Source organism: Cyclopterus lumpus, chromosome 21 (assembly GCF_009769545.1).
Source record: "Cyclopterus lumpus isolate fCycLum1 chromosome 21, fCycLum1.pri, whole genome shotgun sequence".
Taxonomy (NCBI): domain Eukaryota; kingdom Metazoa; phylum Chordata; class Actinopteri; order Perciformes; family Cyclopteridae; genus Cyclopterus; species Cyclopterus lumpus.
In genome coordinates, this window is record NC_046986.1 from 8,308,294 (window position 1) to 8,321,832 (window position 13,539).

A 13,539-nucleotide genomic window follows, 5' to 3' on the forward strand; every position below is an offset into this window, starting at 1 on the left:
TGTTGCTAACTTTGGGGCTAACGTTAGCCCCCTTCACTTCAATCAGCAAGACACAGGAAATTGGCTTAACTTTGGTCAGACTGCTACGTTCACAGCTATAATGTTACTGCAATACACTAGCGGAAAACCCTGATGGAGTAACATTAAACTTATGTCAGACAAACACACAGACGTCAACCTCGCAGCTAAACTACGAGATATAATGATATCCAATGATATAAACCAGAAGGTGTCAACGTCAATGTAATTTACTTCATGGCTGCTAATTCCCCCGGATGGGTGAACTGGCACCTAACTTGTCTGTTTGGCGCATTCCCTATAAATAATTTAAATGACGGATTCAACCTTTTGGTTATTGCATTGGTTGCAGCTGGGAGGGTGGATCGACACTTCAAACACATGGAAGGCACTAATCTTGTCGTTAACTGTCAATGAGCGGTTAGCGAGGTTGAGCGATCGGTCAGAAGGAAAGCCAAATTAGCATCCCTAGTTAGCATGATAACATGCAAACTAGGGATGCTATGGTGAACATGATACACATTTTAAATGATAAACATCAGCATATTAGCATCCATGTGAGAATGTTATCATTTAGCTCAAAGCACGTTAAGTACAAGCCACAGAGCCACTAGCATAGTTGTGGGCACTTAGATTTGTACAACAGGGTAGCAAAATGTAAAATTAATTAAATAAATGTTGTTCGTAAGAAACAGCTTTCTTTCGTCAAATCAGCTTAAAAAAACCTACAGGGTATTTCCTCAGTTTTCTCCATTACACAATTTAAATTTGAGTAACTTTCCTAAATGAAGAGATTTAACATAGTTCAAAGTCTTTCCGTCACACACACACAGCGTTAACCTCCAAAAGAGATTAAAACACTTGTAGTTTGGGTGGATGCCAGCTGGCCGACAGAAAGGCCAGCCCCGACGCTGTGGTTCAAGGCCTGTTCACTGTTTAAACAAAAGAGGAAAATCTTGAACAATATCTTGAAAGACTTCCCCACAGTGTTTGCAGCCTCCCTGTAGCCTCAATAAATATGGGGGGAATTTGTGTGAGGACATTCTTGTTTTGCTGGATAAGAGGAAAGAAGCATAAATGTCTCTGGTGACTGTGAGTGGGGAGGTATAAACATAAAATCACAAATGTCTGTGCGTGTGTCTTTGTGTTTCTGTGTGTGTGTGTGTGTGTGTGTGTGTAAGCACAAGAGCTGGTGACCAAATCATGCTGGTTGTCATTGGTGCCATCTGGCTATGTGACACACGTGAAATGTTTCCTCCGCAATAGGAACATTGTGACTGATGGTAAAGTGCATAGAAATGCTTCATCACTATTGTACTTTTTCAAGAATCAATTAACTTATTAATTAATGTTTTCATCTTGTATTTTTTTAAACCAAAACTAACTTGTAGGTCAGCGTGTCAAAAGAGGGAGTTTATACTTTCTGTGCAGCTTCGAACAACATAAAACTGAATTAAATAATCAGATCCCAACTGTGAAACAAACACATCCCCGAAACTCTTAGAGACACACACACACTAAAACATACAGAAACCGGAAGAACTAAACATCAAACATAACCATGTTTGTGTAGGGGTAGTTATTATTACTGAGGCATGTCTTGATATCACACCAGCCGTCCCAAAGGCCTCCATTACGGTGATAAGGGAAATTCTCCTGCTGGCCATCATGGATCTTACAGATTTCTGATACTCAGTACAGCTTGTCTGAACTAGTGCTTCTTTACAGCTAATCCATCTTCCTGCCACGCCACCCTCAACTTCCTGTTAGAGAGTTTGAGTCTCCAAACCAAGCACATTTACACAAACAGAAAATCCACAGAAGATCGAGGAATGAATGAAGTTCAAATGTCTTCATGTTAATATGGGAACAGCTGTGAGAATAAACACATCAGGTTGTGATTTCTCACATTCATGCGGAGCAGCTATGGAAAGCAACTCAATATATTGAGTAATATCTAGAGGTCTACAGAAAAGATCCAGATGGTGGGCACTGTAAATTAAAATAAAAGAGGAAGGGTTGGTGAGAGGGAACGGTCGAGACGGAAGGACATAAGGAGAACATGACCAGAGCAGAGGGACCTGAAAGAAGCAGAGCAGAGTAGAGACTCCCACTGTGCTCCTCTGGCTGGGCTCCAGTGTAAACACAGCTCTGGTTTCTGCCCTGGGCCTGACAGAGCTGGACCTTCCCTCTCCTTAACTAGCCTCAGGTCACACAGAGTCTCAGCAGAGGGGCACACTTCTAATCAATGCTTCCTGCTCCAGTCTGAGCCAAATGGAGGTGGGATTAGAACCGTTTCTGTTCTGCATTTTAGTGCTAACAGTCCAATCTGTCAGACCTTGTTATGTTGATGGCCCTACTGTTTAGCCCTCTAATCAGATGATCAATCACATCCAGATGAGAGGATCCATTCAGTAAGAGCCCGGACACCTGATAGGCCTGAGAACAGTCGTGTTTGCTCTTTTATTTCTACTTACGAGTAGACAATTGCCTCCTAAGGAATCCAGAATGATGACTCACAGGGGTTAAGGGTGATATTCCTAGACAGATTAAATTGTGCTATTCATGATTGGGATGGTAGGATTAGTATGACCTGAGTCTAGAGACAAGAGAGGATGGAAATGGCAACATAGTCAGGTTGTTCATGGCACAAAATCAGAAACAAGACTGATAGTCCAAAGCTAATGCTGGTGGCTCTGTGTGGTTCTTTCAGCTAAATGCTAACGTCACGTTACAATTTATCGCAGAGATGACCTGAATGCATATACCAAGTTTCATGGAAGTAGTTTTCAAGAACTTTACCCCAAGGCCACAAATGCCTTCCTCATGTTCCGAAGTTATGAAGGTACCATTGATACCAGTAACTCATTTCATTGTAATACATCTAATAGTTGCTGAGGTATTATGGACCAAAGTGGTGGCAGGCTAAAAGGCTGACTAAGAGAGAGAGAGAGAGAGAGAGAAGGAGAAATTGGACATGGTGATGTTATCGCAAATTGTGCATTTAACTTTGTTAAAGTTTTTCCCATGACGAGAAATAATTCAGTTTAATCAATTAGGCCACAGCTGCAATGGAAATGAATGGTCTTGTCTCTCGTCCAGAGGAAGAAATGTGTGAAGCCCGACAGTGAGGTAACTGAATGGCCATATTCCTACTAGATGAAGGCCTTCAAACATGCAGAATAAAACATGAATCTAATTCAAACAAATGACTTCAGAAATGTAATCACCATGTGGGCACCTGTTGAACCAAACAGCTCATGATCTCTAACAAGCCGGGAGTCTTTGTGTAAACACAGCTGAAACAATCCTTCCATCTGAGCTCACTGAGAAAACCCACCTCTACTGAGGAGAGACAGACGACCAGAGAGGCGTAGGATGAGGACACGGGGGGGGGAGGGGGGGGGGGAATGTGACGAGACAAGCTGAGAGAGGTACAAGAGTACAGTACAAGAGAGGCAGGACGGACCGTCTGCCAAGTGTCCCTTCAAGATATGGATGGAGAGAGAGAGAGAGTGAGGGGGCAGAAGACACGAGAGATAGAGACCAGGGGCAAAAAGAGGCTATAAAAGGAAGTGAGGGACACAGTTGTACAGAGAGACTGAAGCCTGGAAGGACTGGGAGGAATTCTTGCAGCACAGCCTGATGGGACCCCTGTGTCTCTCCATTAATCACTGAGAGATGGAGTAAGGGCAAAGGACATGGTTGGATATATACACAGTATATAGGGATTTTCCAGAGGCAACTTCCACAAGGAATTTACTTCCTAACTTCATTCCCAGTCAAATAAAAGTCAGTTTAAACTGACTTTACTGCAGCAAGTTACATTCACACAAACTACTGATTTATTGTTCCTGGCAAATAGGTTTCACCCCCCCCCCAAATAACATGAGTGAAACCATAAGTGTTGTGGGTTGTGCTTGATCACATAAGCCCTGGCCCTTTAGAAGGTTGTAAAAGCTCAATATCACTTAATATTATTATGATATCTGCGGGCTAATATGTAAAAGAGAAGTCAGGGTTAATGTGATGTCAGGTTTATGAATAATGCCGTAAATCTCTACCAACAACGAGCCGCGATAATAAATCATTATTGGGAACCATGATTATAGGTTGAGCTGGTCCACATCTGTACTTTGTTCCCTTGGAAGAACCTTCATGAAACCCAAGGCCGATGGACTTGGTTCGCATGGAAATGACTTTGACTTATATTACGATTACAATACCATTACCTCCTAAAGATACCGTAGATAGCATTTACTATGTTTTTATTTTGCAGTTTTATTTATTGATCATGAAAGTTGCCCCTGAGAGATAGAGAGAGAAACGGTATCGCTCAATCAGTCAGACTGTTTTCAATTTAAGAACGTTTGTGTGTGTGTCTGCACACCCAAAGTACAGCATGTAGCGTACCAGGGCACTGTTGGCAGTGGTGCTGAGGCTGTCACACATGACTGGGAATGAAAATGAAGCATGAAGAGATATTATCCACAATCAAACCCTGGGATATTGAACTTTGACATATTTTCACGTCATTATGACGTCTAAATAATATAACAATATAATACGTTTAAACGTCTCTTAAAATCACAGGCACTGCAGTAACGTAAGATACATGGATCGACGTTCTGAGACGGCATCGAGGCCACTGAGATCACACAGCACCCCCGTCATCCACTGGCAGGTTATACATGAACCCTTTAGAGATAAAATACAGACTGTTTATACTTTATAAAAAGTCATTGGGTTTAGTGTAGTCAGAGTTTATCCTGTAGGTTGTATATAACGTGGGGACACATTTGGAATGAGGCCAGAACAGATTCAACACAGATTGTCAAATACAGAAGGTCATCGTCGTGCTCTCGTCGTCACACATACATCCCCTTCTCTATTCCACAATGCTTTATCACAGCGCGGGCAACACCGAGTTCACATTGCAAATATACAACCCAGTAAACCTCTGGGGTACTACGTGGGGTCCAGCGGGGTTGTAAAGAAACTCTATGACACATTTAACTCCAACCCATTTCCTTTTCCTGTTTAGAGAGCTTCTCTGGATGTCCTATTTTCTCTTCACACAATGCACTCAGGATGTGCCCCATAAAACTGAACTTTGCTAAGCCCAAAGATAAAGACAGTCCACGCTATCAGCACGTGCGAGAAAGAAAGTCAGGCTCACACACACACTCACAGATGCTGCCCGGACTGGACACATTTACTGAACTTTTAGTCCTCCGCTTTCAATCGTATTCATCATTGTACACGTATGCTTGTTTAAGGAGGCAATTTGTACACCAATGGGGGCAAACAGCCAAGCTCACCAGGCCTTTCCTCACCATCACAATGCCGAACCACGGAGACTAATCAAATAATCACCAACACAAAAGTCACATTTCAAACAGCTGTTCCTGAGGAAACAATACCTAAGCAAACGAAAGACTGTACATTCATTCACATGCACGTCAGGCAGTAAAGAATGCAGCAAGGTCAGAGAGGTCCGTCGATGAAGTGAGGGCAACACCTCAGTGGAAAAAAAATGCATGCCACCACACAACACACACACACACACACACACACACACCCATGCTTGCACACCACAAGTGACAGGGAAGCCCCACACATGGGCTTCTCATCCGAGACCGCGGCTTCCTGCAGCACAGCACAATGGGCTCTTCCCCCGATTGTTACAGCCCGGCGATCTCTATATCACAGCCACTATTTTGGCATGGGGATGTGCTTGGCCATTTTTCTATCCTTATCACAGGCAGACATCTTCCCCCCTCGCCCCGGACACACGCCTTCCTCCACCATAAAACAATCACTTTTGAGAGGTCGGTCACGTGTCTGCTTTCCGTCGTGCGACTCCATCGCACAGCACTCATTCACATTTCGACGCAGGCTTAAGCTTTCTCCCAAGTAGACTGCATGGCCGTGAAACCCATTTGAACTGCATTTCTATCATTCGCATCGTTTTCACATTCTCTTATGGCCATTCGCAACATAATCTGCTTGATTTTGTTTGACCGTGTGGTTGCAAGGTGAACCATGCCAAGAAGGCGTATGCAGAAACAACATATATCACCACGTTCCACTTAGCTTGTAATTGCTGAAGCAGATGTGGCTGCTGGGATTCCAGGTACTGTAGGAATCTGGAGCCAAAAAATGTCTCTTTCAGGGGTCACAGATCAAATTCCCACAACTCAGACATCCTCTTCCAGCATCATCCCCGCATTCCACCGCGCTCAAACACATCTTGAAATATAGTTTCAAACGCAGGCGAATCAGAGCCCCTTAAAGGGTCCTGTACGAAACATCCTGTTAACATTACTGCCTCAAGAGCCTTCCTTCCTGCACACCGACAAACGGTATTTGTATGCATGGTGTATGTGCACATGCATAGAATCGTGTTTTTTGTCTGGCATCTCCATGTAGAATGCCAAGCAGGAAATCCAGAAATTAGGATCCTCTGAAGAAACTGTCCCAGAGGCCCTGAGATGTGGCCCCTGAGAGTCAAAGCATATGACCGATAACTCGGACTTCAAGGGTTCAGAATGCTTCAAGTGAAGTCGTGCAACTGTCGACAAGCTTGGCATGATAAAGAGGCGGTTTAGGACTGTTGGTCAGACAAAACAAGACATTCGAAACAAGGAACTGAGATAGACATTTGTGTCTGTACTTTCTCCTTTTTCAAAGAAATTGATGAATGGATCAAGAAAATATAATTGTTACTTGGACGGCAGTTTACTACATCAGAACCGCTTGTTGGATGATCAAACCCTCCCAACAGGCTGCTTCTGAGAATTTACTTAACTTTTGGAAGATTTGACAATTACACCCCATTCAAGCTGTGATTGGCCAGCAGCCGAGGTGACAAAGGAGCCAGGGTTTAAACTTCTCTCTCAAACTCCCGTTTTTCATTCGTTACACAACTACTTCTGACATATTTTGTGCAATATTATGAATGCTTTCCAGGAAAAACTGCCTGAAAATGTGTTCTGCTCTCCCCAAACTGTATTTAAAGGATTATAGCATCTCTCAATAATGGGTGGCTCTTCACCACTTTTAAGTTTGGCCAATTGGAAAACAAGCATAAACACATAATACTTACAAAAAAAATCTAATCACAAAGGCTTTTGCAACTTAGTGACCCCCCCACCCCCCTGTGGAGTCCCGCTTGTTTGTGAAGGAAGGTGGAACGTGGACAATTCTGAAAAATAACAACGGAAATATGTTATATAATAATGATGTTGGGAAACAGTTGTTCAAGAGGCTGGGCTCTGGTTCATAGAACTGAAACAGTCTCGTGAGTCAGATTTGGATTTGATATTAAACAGGAACATATCTTTTGAGAGGCAGATTGAGAAAACTTGTGTCAGATGGGACACTTCACTTCACAGGGTGTTGTTTGATTGTTTACTGCTTTCCTTCACCCTTTTCTACATTCAAAATCATTACCTCACTACCTAGAGCTCATAACTTCCTTATTACCCTTTCAAGAGCTTCTTTAATGTGAACAGATGGGGAGGTTTTACCAAAAAAGGTCAAACGCTGGTGCGTCACACCCAGAAACTGAAGCTATTTGTTTTTAACTCAAGCTATTTGTATAATCAATGTGAACTCCTTCATTTGACAGTTTGCAGCCTGCACGGAGCACACGGATGACGGCAAACTAAAATTAGACTGCTGTCTCTTAGTATCACCGCCTTGGAGCAAAGCTGCACAATACACAGAGGAGCCGAGCGCTGTCACACGCTTTTAATCGAGGCCTGACCCGATCCGATAAAAGCAAGAGACAACGGGCCTTTTCATCACGACCGAGAGAGCAACTTGTTCAACTGAGAGACCGAAATATGATATGAAATATCTGACAGAACTGGTGTCTGCAACACACAGAAAAGCAAAAAAAACACACTCGCAGGCCGCACGCTCACACACACTTAAAGAGTGCACACATGGATTCAGCATCATGGGTGCACTTCCCTTCTATCAAGCACACATTTGTGAGCTTGATGGAAGGAAAAACAAAGGAGAGGTCATGCAAAGTCAGTCGGTGTGGAAAGAGAGAGAGAGAGAGGATAAAAAAGTAATGAAACGTCTGCATTTTCTCTTTCGCGTACACCACCTGAAGGTGTTTGTGCATATGAGGAAAAACAATAAATACATTTATGTGAAACAGGAGGGAGTTTTCCAAAGTGAACTGTAATGTCAACAAACACATGGAGAAGGCACGATATGCACCTCGTTCATTCACAGACAGATTCCTCTTTCCACTTTACCACTTTCCATCTATCTGCTAGTGAATGAATGTTGTTGTGGATCGGTGAGGAACCGTACTGTTCCTGTAATGAACACATGAAACATTTCCCACATCATCTTCCTTCATTTGATGTTTAGCTGCCGCTCTTATAATTACGTATTTTCTACTGCAATGGTTTAATGGTACATGACTGGACAATTGGTGCCACCAGATGTTTATCTCAATTCCCTGAAATCCTCATATTCACATACCAGTAGTGGAGGGAAACGTGCCTGAAGTCACATTTTCTTGCCAGTTTATTCTAAATGTGTTTAAAGTTAGCGCTTTTTTGGCTGGAAACTTGGCAACTTTCACTGTTGATTTGCTTGTGACATCAACTACTCGTCAATCTAGTTCCTCTGCGTTTTGGACAAATTACTTTCAACAAGTGAGTAGAAAGAGGTTCAGCATCAAGCTGTGGGACATTCTGACATAGGACGTTAAGCTGATGCAGGGAGCTGCCCTTTGACCTCTCGTTGACGCAACTCTCATCAATAGAAACCCACAATGGTGAATCTTTCCTTCAATAAGGACAAGACATCACAAGTCTGCTTTTTTGTACCATACAGGGCCATTTTGTATGTAATCATTCATTTAAAAAACACATTTTAATTCATAATAACAGAGGCCTAAATTAGGTAGTTTGATAAAAAGACTTATACAAGTGTTTTTCAAGTTTTATCTTCTTTGATTACAGACTTCCCTCTTTGTGTTTGTAAGACTGATTTAAGTCCCCATTACTTACAGAGTTGTTTTGATAGGAAAGGAACACTTAATGGCCAATATGGACTGGTGGAATGCTATATTACCAGTAGCACCAGTAGATATTGGAACAATAGTATTGTTTTGAGGCTGTTTTTAATCGCCAGGCTATCAGGAAACTATAGGTTTGCATTAATGTACAATATTAGCAGTCTCTTAAAATATGCTACAGGTAATCCATCAGAGGGAACGTATATAGTCAAAATGTATTCCAGTGCCATATTGCAGATGTAAGTACAGCAACCCGTAATCCCTGCCAGGTCAAGGGTCAAACCCTATTTTTGTTTATTGAGTTTGCAAAAGCAAGTGAATGTCCTAAGTCAAACCACTACAGTTTCAACATGAGCCATTTCACAAGAAACTGTGTGTTGAGCTTTGCTGTTATTTACCAGCAGGCAAAGCCAGGAACCCTCCTCCAGGAGGAACTCCCCAAACCCAGAACCCTCCCACGGTCTGCATGTGTCTGCCGAGCTGCTCCAACACAGTCAAACCCCAAACCCGCACACACCGGGTGCATTGTGTTATTATACCCTTATTACCAAACTGCATGAAAGTTAACAAGCAAAAAAAAATAATAAAACGCAACGTGGGAGAGAGAACAACTTACCGCGTGCACTCCTGCGGCGAGGATGGCCACGGAGAGGCACAGGAGCAGCAGCCTGTAGTCAATGAGAATGACAGCGTTCATAATAATAATAATAATAATAATACAAATAAATAATAATAATACAAATAATATTAATGCCACTATGTTTTGGTTTGCAGCGTGTGTTGCGCTCACCTGTTGTGTTGTCCTTGCATGGTGCCGCTCATGCGCACCGAAAGCTTCACTTCAGCTGTTTCACTCGTGGAGCCCCTTACAGCATGTCTGCCCCGACCTGGTGAGCACATCAAGACCCTCAGCGTCAATAAGCACCGTCAATTAGCACCGTCAACGCACGCGCCCATATACACGCATGCGTAATTAACCCGGTTAAGCGTCTCAAGAGCTCCACTCGACCCTTTCCCACAATGTCTGCTGTAAATACTACAAGGTGCTCCGCTCTCGTGGAACAGTCGCGGTTATAAATAAGATTTGTACGTGTCATGAATAAGATATTTATGCTACTTACAGTCAACTCGAGCTACCGGGCGAGAGATGCGCGCGCGTGAAAAGGTTTCGGGTAAAAGGTATTAAAGCTACCTGCGGCACCGAAAACCTGCTGAAATATGGTCACCAGAAACACAGCAAAGTGAGCCGAGTAGTCCCTCTCCTTACCGAGAAAAGTCAAAGTGTTTGTACCAGCACGACCAGAGTCCCGTTTGCAATGGGAAGCGAGGGTGGTCGCTTTGGGGAGGGGGGTGTGGTGCAGCAGAAAGTAGACCGCGGTGCATTGATCAGGACCTCATATCGACTCGGACAAAGATGCAGTCAAACGTGCCGTCCGTGCTCTGCCGATAAGTTCCCTCGTCACCCGAAGAGAGAAAGAGAGAGAGGACCCGAAGCGACCAACAGCGGGTTGTTTGCGGGTAGCCTGCACTGGTCCACCGCGCGCCGCCACCATGCTGGTACCGTCCGGCACCCTGCTCCTGCTGGCGGCTCTGTACTGCAGCGTAGACCCGACGGGCGCTGAGGTAAGTGGACCAGGCACCGACAGCATCGTGAGGACCGTAAAGGTTCACCTGCGCAGAAAGTAGCTCTCGTGCACGTTATTTCATTAAGTTGACATCTTCGTGGATTTAGGAAAGACATGCAGGCTAGTACATACATATAAATATATATATATATTTATATATATATTTATATATAGATATAGAGAGAGAGATATTTATATGTGCAACCATCTGCTTTTCTGTGACGAAGTTCAACTGTTGAAATAACCCATTAACTGTTCTCATCTGTTATTGAGCTTCAGTCGTCAAAACAGACACATTTCAGTGTTTCAGTGTCATAGAGACTCTTTTGTTCAGATTTTTGTGTTTGAATACACTCATATATATTTATATACTGCATATTGTATATACTGTATATTGTATCACAGTGTTATTATGTCTTTTCAACCACTTCTTGTCTGTTGGGCTTCATGAGGCAGTTCTGATACTTTGAGTTGAATCTTCTCCCTGTCCAGCCTCCTCCAATTTTCTGGAGAGGAGAATAGAGAGAGAGAGAGAGAGAGAGAGAGAGAGAGAGAGGGTGGGGCAGTGAGCCTACAGTAGCTGGAGTGCTTGTGTGTTGGTTAAAGAGGGAGACTGAGATGCATACTGTCAGAACTAGATCATTGGTATGTTTAGATAATTCAATAAACTTTTAATGAATGTGTCTCTTTAGACAATCTTGCTACGCTCTTTAGGCCGTACTGTACAGGTAGAAGAGTATATGACTCCTCTGACTGTGTCCCTGTTAGCCTGTAGGTTGCTGTTGGTGAGTTAGGCCTGCTTGATGCAAAGTTGCACACTTGCATTGTAATATGATGTATTCTGAATCATCAGGAAGAAAATAAAGACGTGTTTTCATATTCCATTGGATGAACTGGATGATACATGTATCTCTTCTCTCAATGTACAGAAAACAATGTTTGACGTGAAACATGCTAAGAAATTATAATGTAAAGACACTATTGTCACCACAAACATTTAAAACACACACATGGAGAGAAAATGTTTGGATACATTTCCAAATCCAGATTTCCAACTCAAAAGGAGTTTAATGTAAAACAGCAGTAGTGCTTCAAATCTTCTGAGAACAGAAACAGTTAGGAGGCGTGCCGCTCTCTATAAGCTCATGTATGAGGAGGACCATCGCCGTGGAGCTATTTGTTGAAATATACATAACTCCGGAGGCCACCCTCTATCCAGGGGGCTCGTCAGATGTGGTGCTTCAATTTGAAGCGTGGGTGGAGTTTGTGGCGGAAAACATCTCTCACACGAGCAGCGGAAATCCAGGTGAGGGGGAGGAAAACATTGGTGGACTGTGTCAGGAGGAAAAAATGAGGAAAAACAGGCTGTTAAATCAGTTGGCATTATTGCTGACATGTTCAGTTTCAGAGATACTTGTCACCTCTCAAGGGAAGCCTGGTATTATCTTGTGGGGAGTTTCTCTTTCTTCCGGGTGTTTTTTAAGAATACATTTTCAGCTGTGATGGATTGTAGCTGCGAGCTTGTCGTCACAAAGTACACAAAGTCAGCTAAACAAATAATAATAATAATAATAATGCATTTTATTTGTAAAGCACTTTTCATTCAAAATAATCTGAGAGTGCTACAGAGCCAGTAAATAGTTAAAAACGAACTATAATAGAAAATAAATAGCTGAAATGAATGATCCACATGGTAAAAAACATGTCATTAGAGAGGCTTTGACGTTCCTTTCCCTAGATGTTCTATTTTGAAAACAATCCCATTAATTAATCATATATTTATCTGCAGAAAAAGCTTTAATTCAAGAAGCTGCGTAGGACAGAAGTTTATGATGCTGAGAGGCAACATATCAAGTTAAACAAAGCAGCAGAGAACTTTTGACCCTCCGCCTACATGGATTTAGAAGCATAAACACGAGAGAGACGTATGACATCTGGACAAAGGAGAGGATGGCTGAAGAGGTTTACGTCTGGCTGAACATCGTGTCACCGATCAGATGAAGCCAATGAAATCGGAATTACTCAACGATCTGTTGGGATTTGGCACATTTTCCCATTCCGCCCGTGGGACGTCCACAACAGGAAGTTTGTGATCCTGTCCTCCATCCGAAGCTGCACGGTGATCAGAAAAGGGGGTCTTTCCTCAACAGTTATATCCAATACAAGGACGTTGATTTACTTCAGGTCCTCTCGCTTTTGTATCCTGCATCTTCATTAATGTGAATCCAGTCAAAGAGATCAGTGTTTGGCCAACGTCCACAGGGCGCTTCAGTGTGTTTATCTCTTCTTTGTCTCCGCGTACACAGGGACGTGACGCTGACTGAGTATCACAGTCTCCTGTTTGGGCTCCTTCACAATCAGTGGGGGCTCAACGGAGGCCAGGAGTGAATATAGAGTATAAACAATTCATGGTCAATCACTAATGCATGCAACACACACACAAATGTGATACATGTGACCTTAACTCTGAGCCTCGTTACAGGCTCAGAGTTAAGGTCACAATGAAAAAATAATGCCTTAAGCTCTGCACTCTGTTTAAGGTTGAAGCAACAAGCTACTATCTAGAACCATGTAGACCTTTGCTCCCAATAGTTTCACCACAGCATCCGATCCTGAGTATATATTTCCCCACTGTTTATACCATATCAACAGAATAGAGTCTCTCTCCCTTGGCGGTCATTTAATCTGGCCAGAATGAGTCATTTATAATTCCTGGAGGACGAGGAGGAAGAGGAGGAGGAGGAGGAGGAAGGGCAGATTAGCAGATTCCTGGAGTGAGAGTTTGTGTGTGGGATGTTGGATGGAGCGGTTGGGAAAGTCAGTAGCTGGTGGGAAAGATGAGCCTCT

The 13,539-nt window shown here is 43.0% G+C and overlaps 1 protein-coding gene across 1 annotated transcript in view; it reads right to left on the reverse strand.

Annotated features, from left to right (window-relative positions):
• Positions 1–10,716, reverse strand: part of col4a2 (collagen, type IV, alpha 2) — a 48,498-nt gene extending 37,782 nt beyond the window's left edge. The window contains exons 1-4 of the mRNA XM_034561824.1: positions 10,570–10,716; positions 10,260–10,329; positions 9,858–9,954; positions 9,684–9,735 (exon numbers count right to left, since the gene is read on the reverse strand). Coding sequence (XP_034417715.1) covers positions 9,684–9,735; positions 9,858–9,954; positions 10,260–10,329; positions 10,570–10,716 — 366 coding nt within the window. The remainder of the gene's footprint in view (positions 1–9,683; positions 9,736–9,857; positions 9,955–10,259; positions 10,330–10,569) is intronic.
• Positions 10,717–13,539: the final 2,823 nt, after the last annotated feature.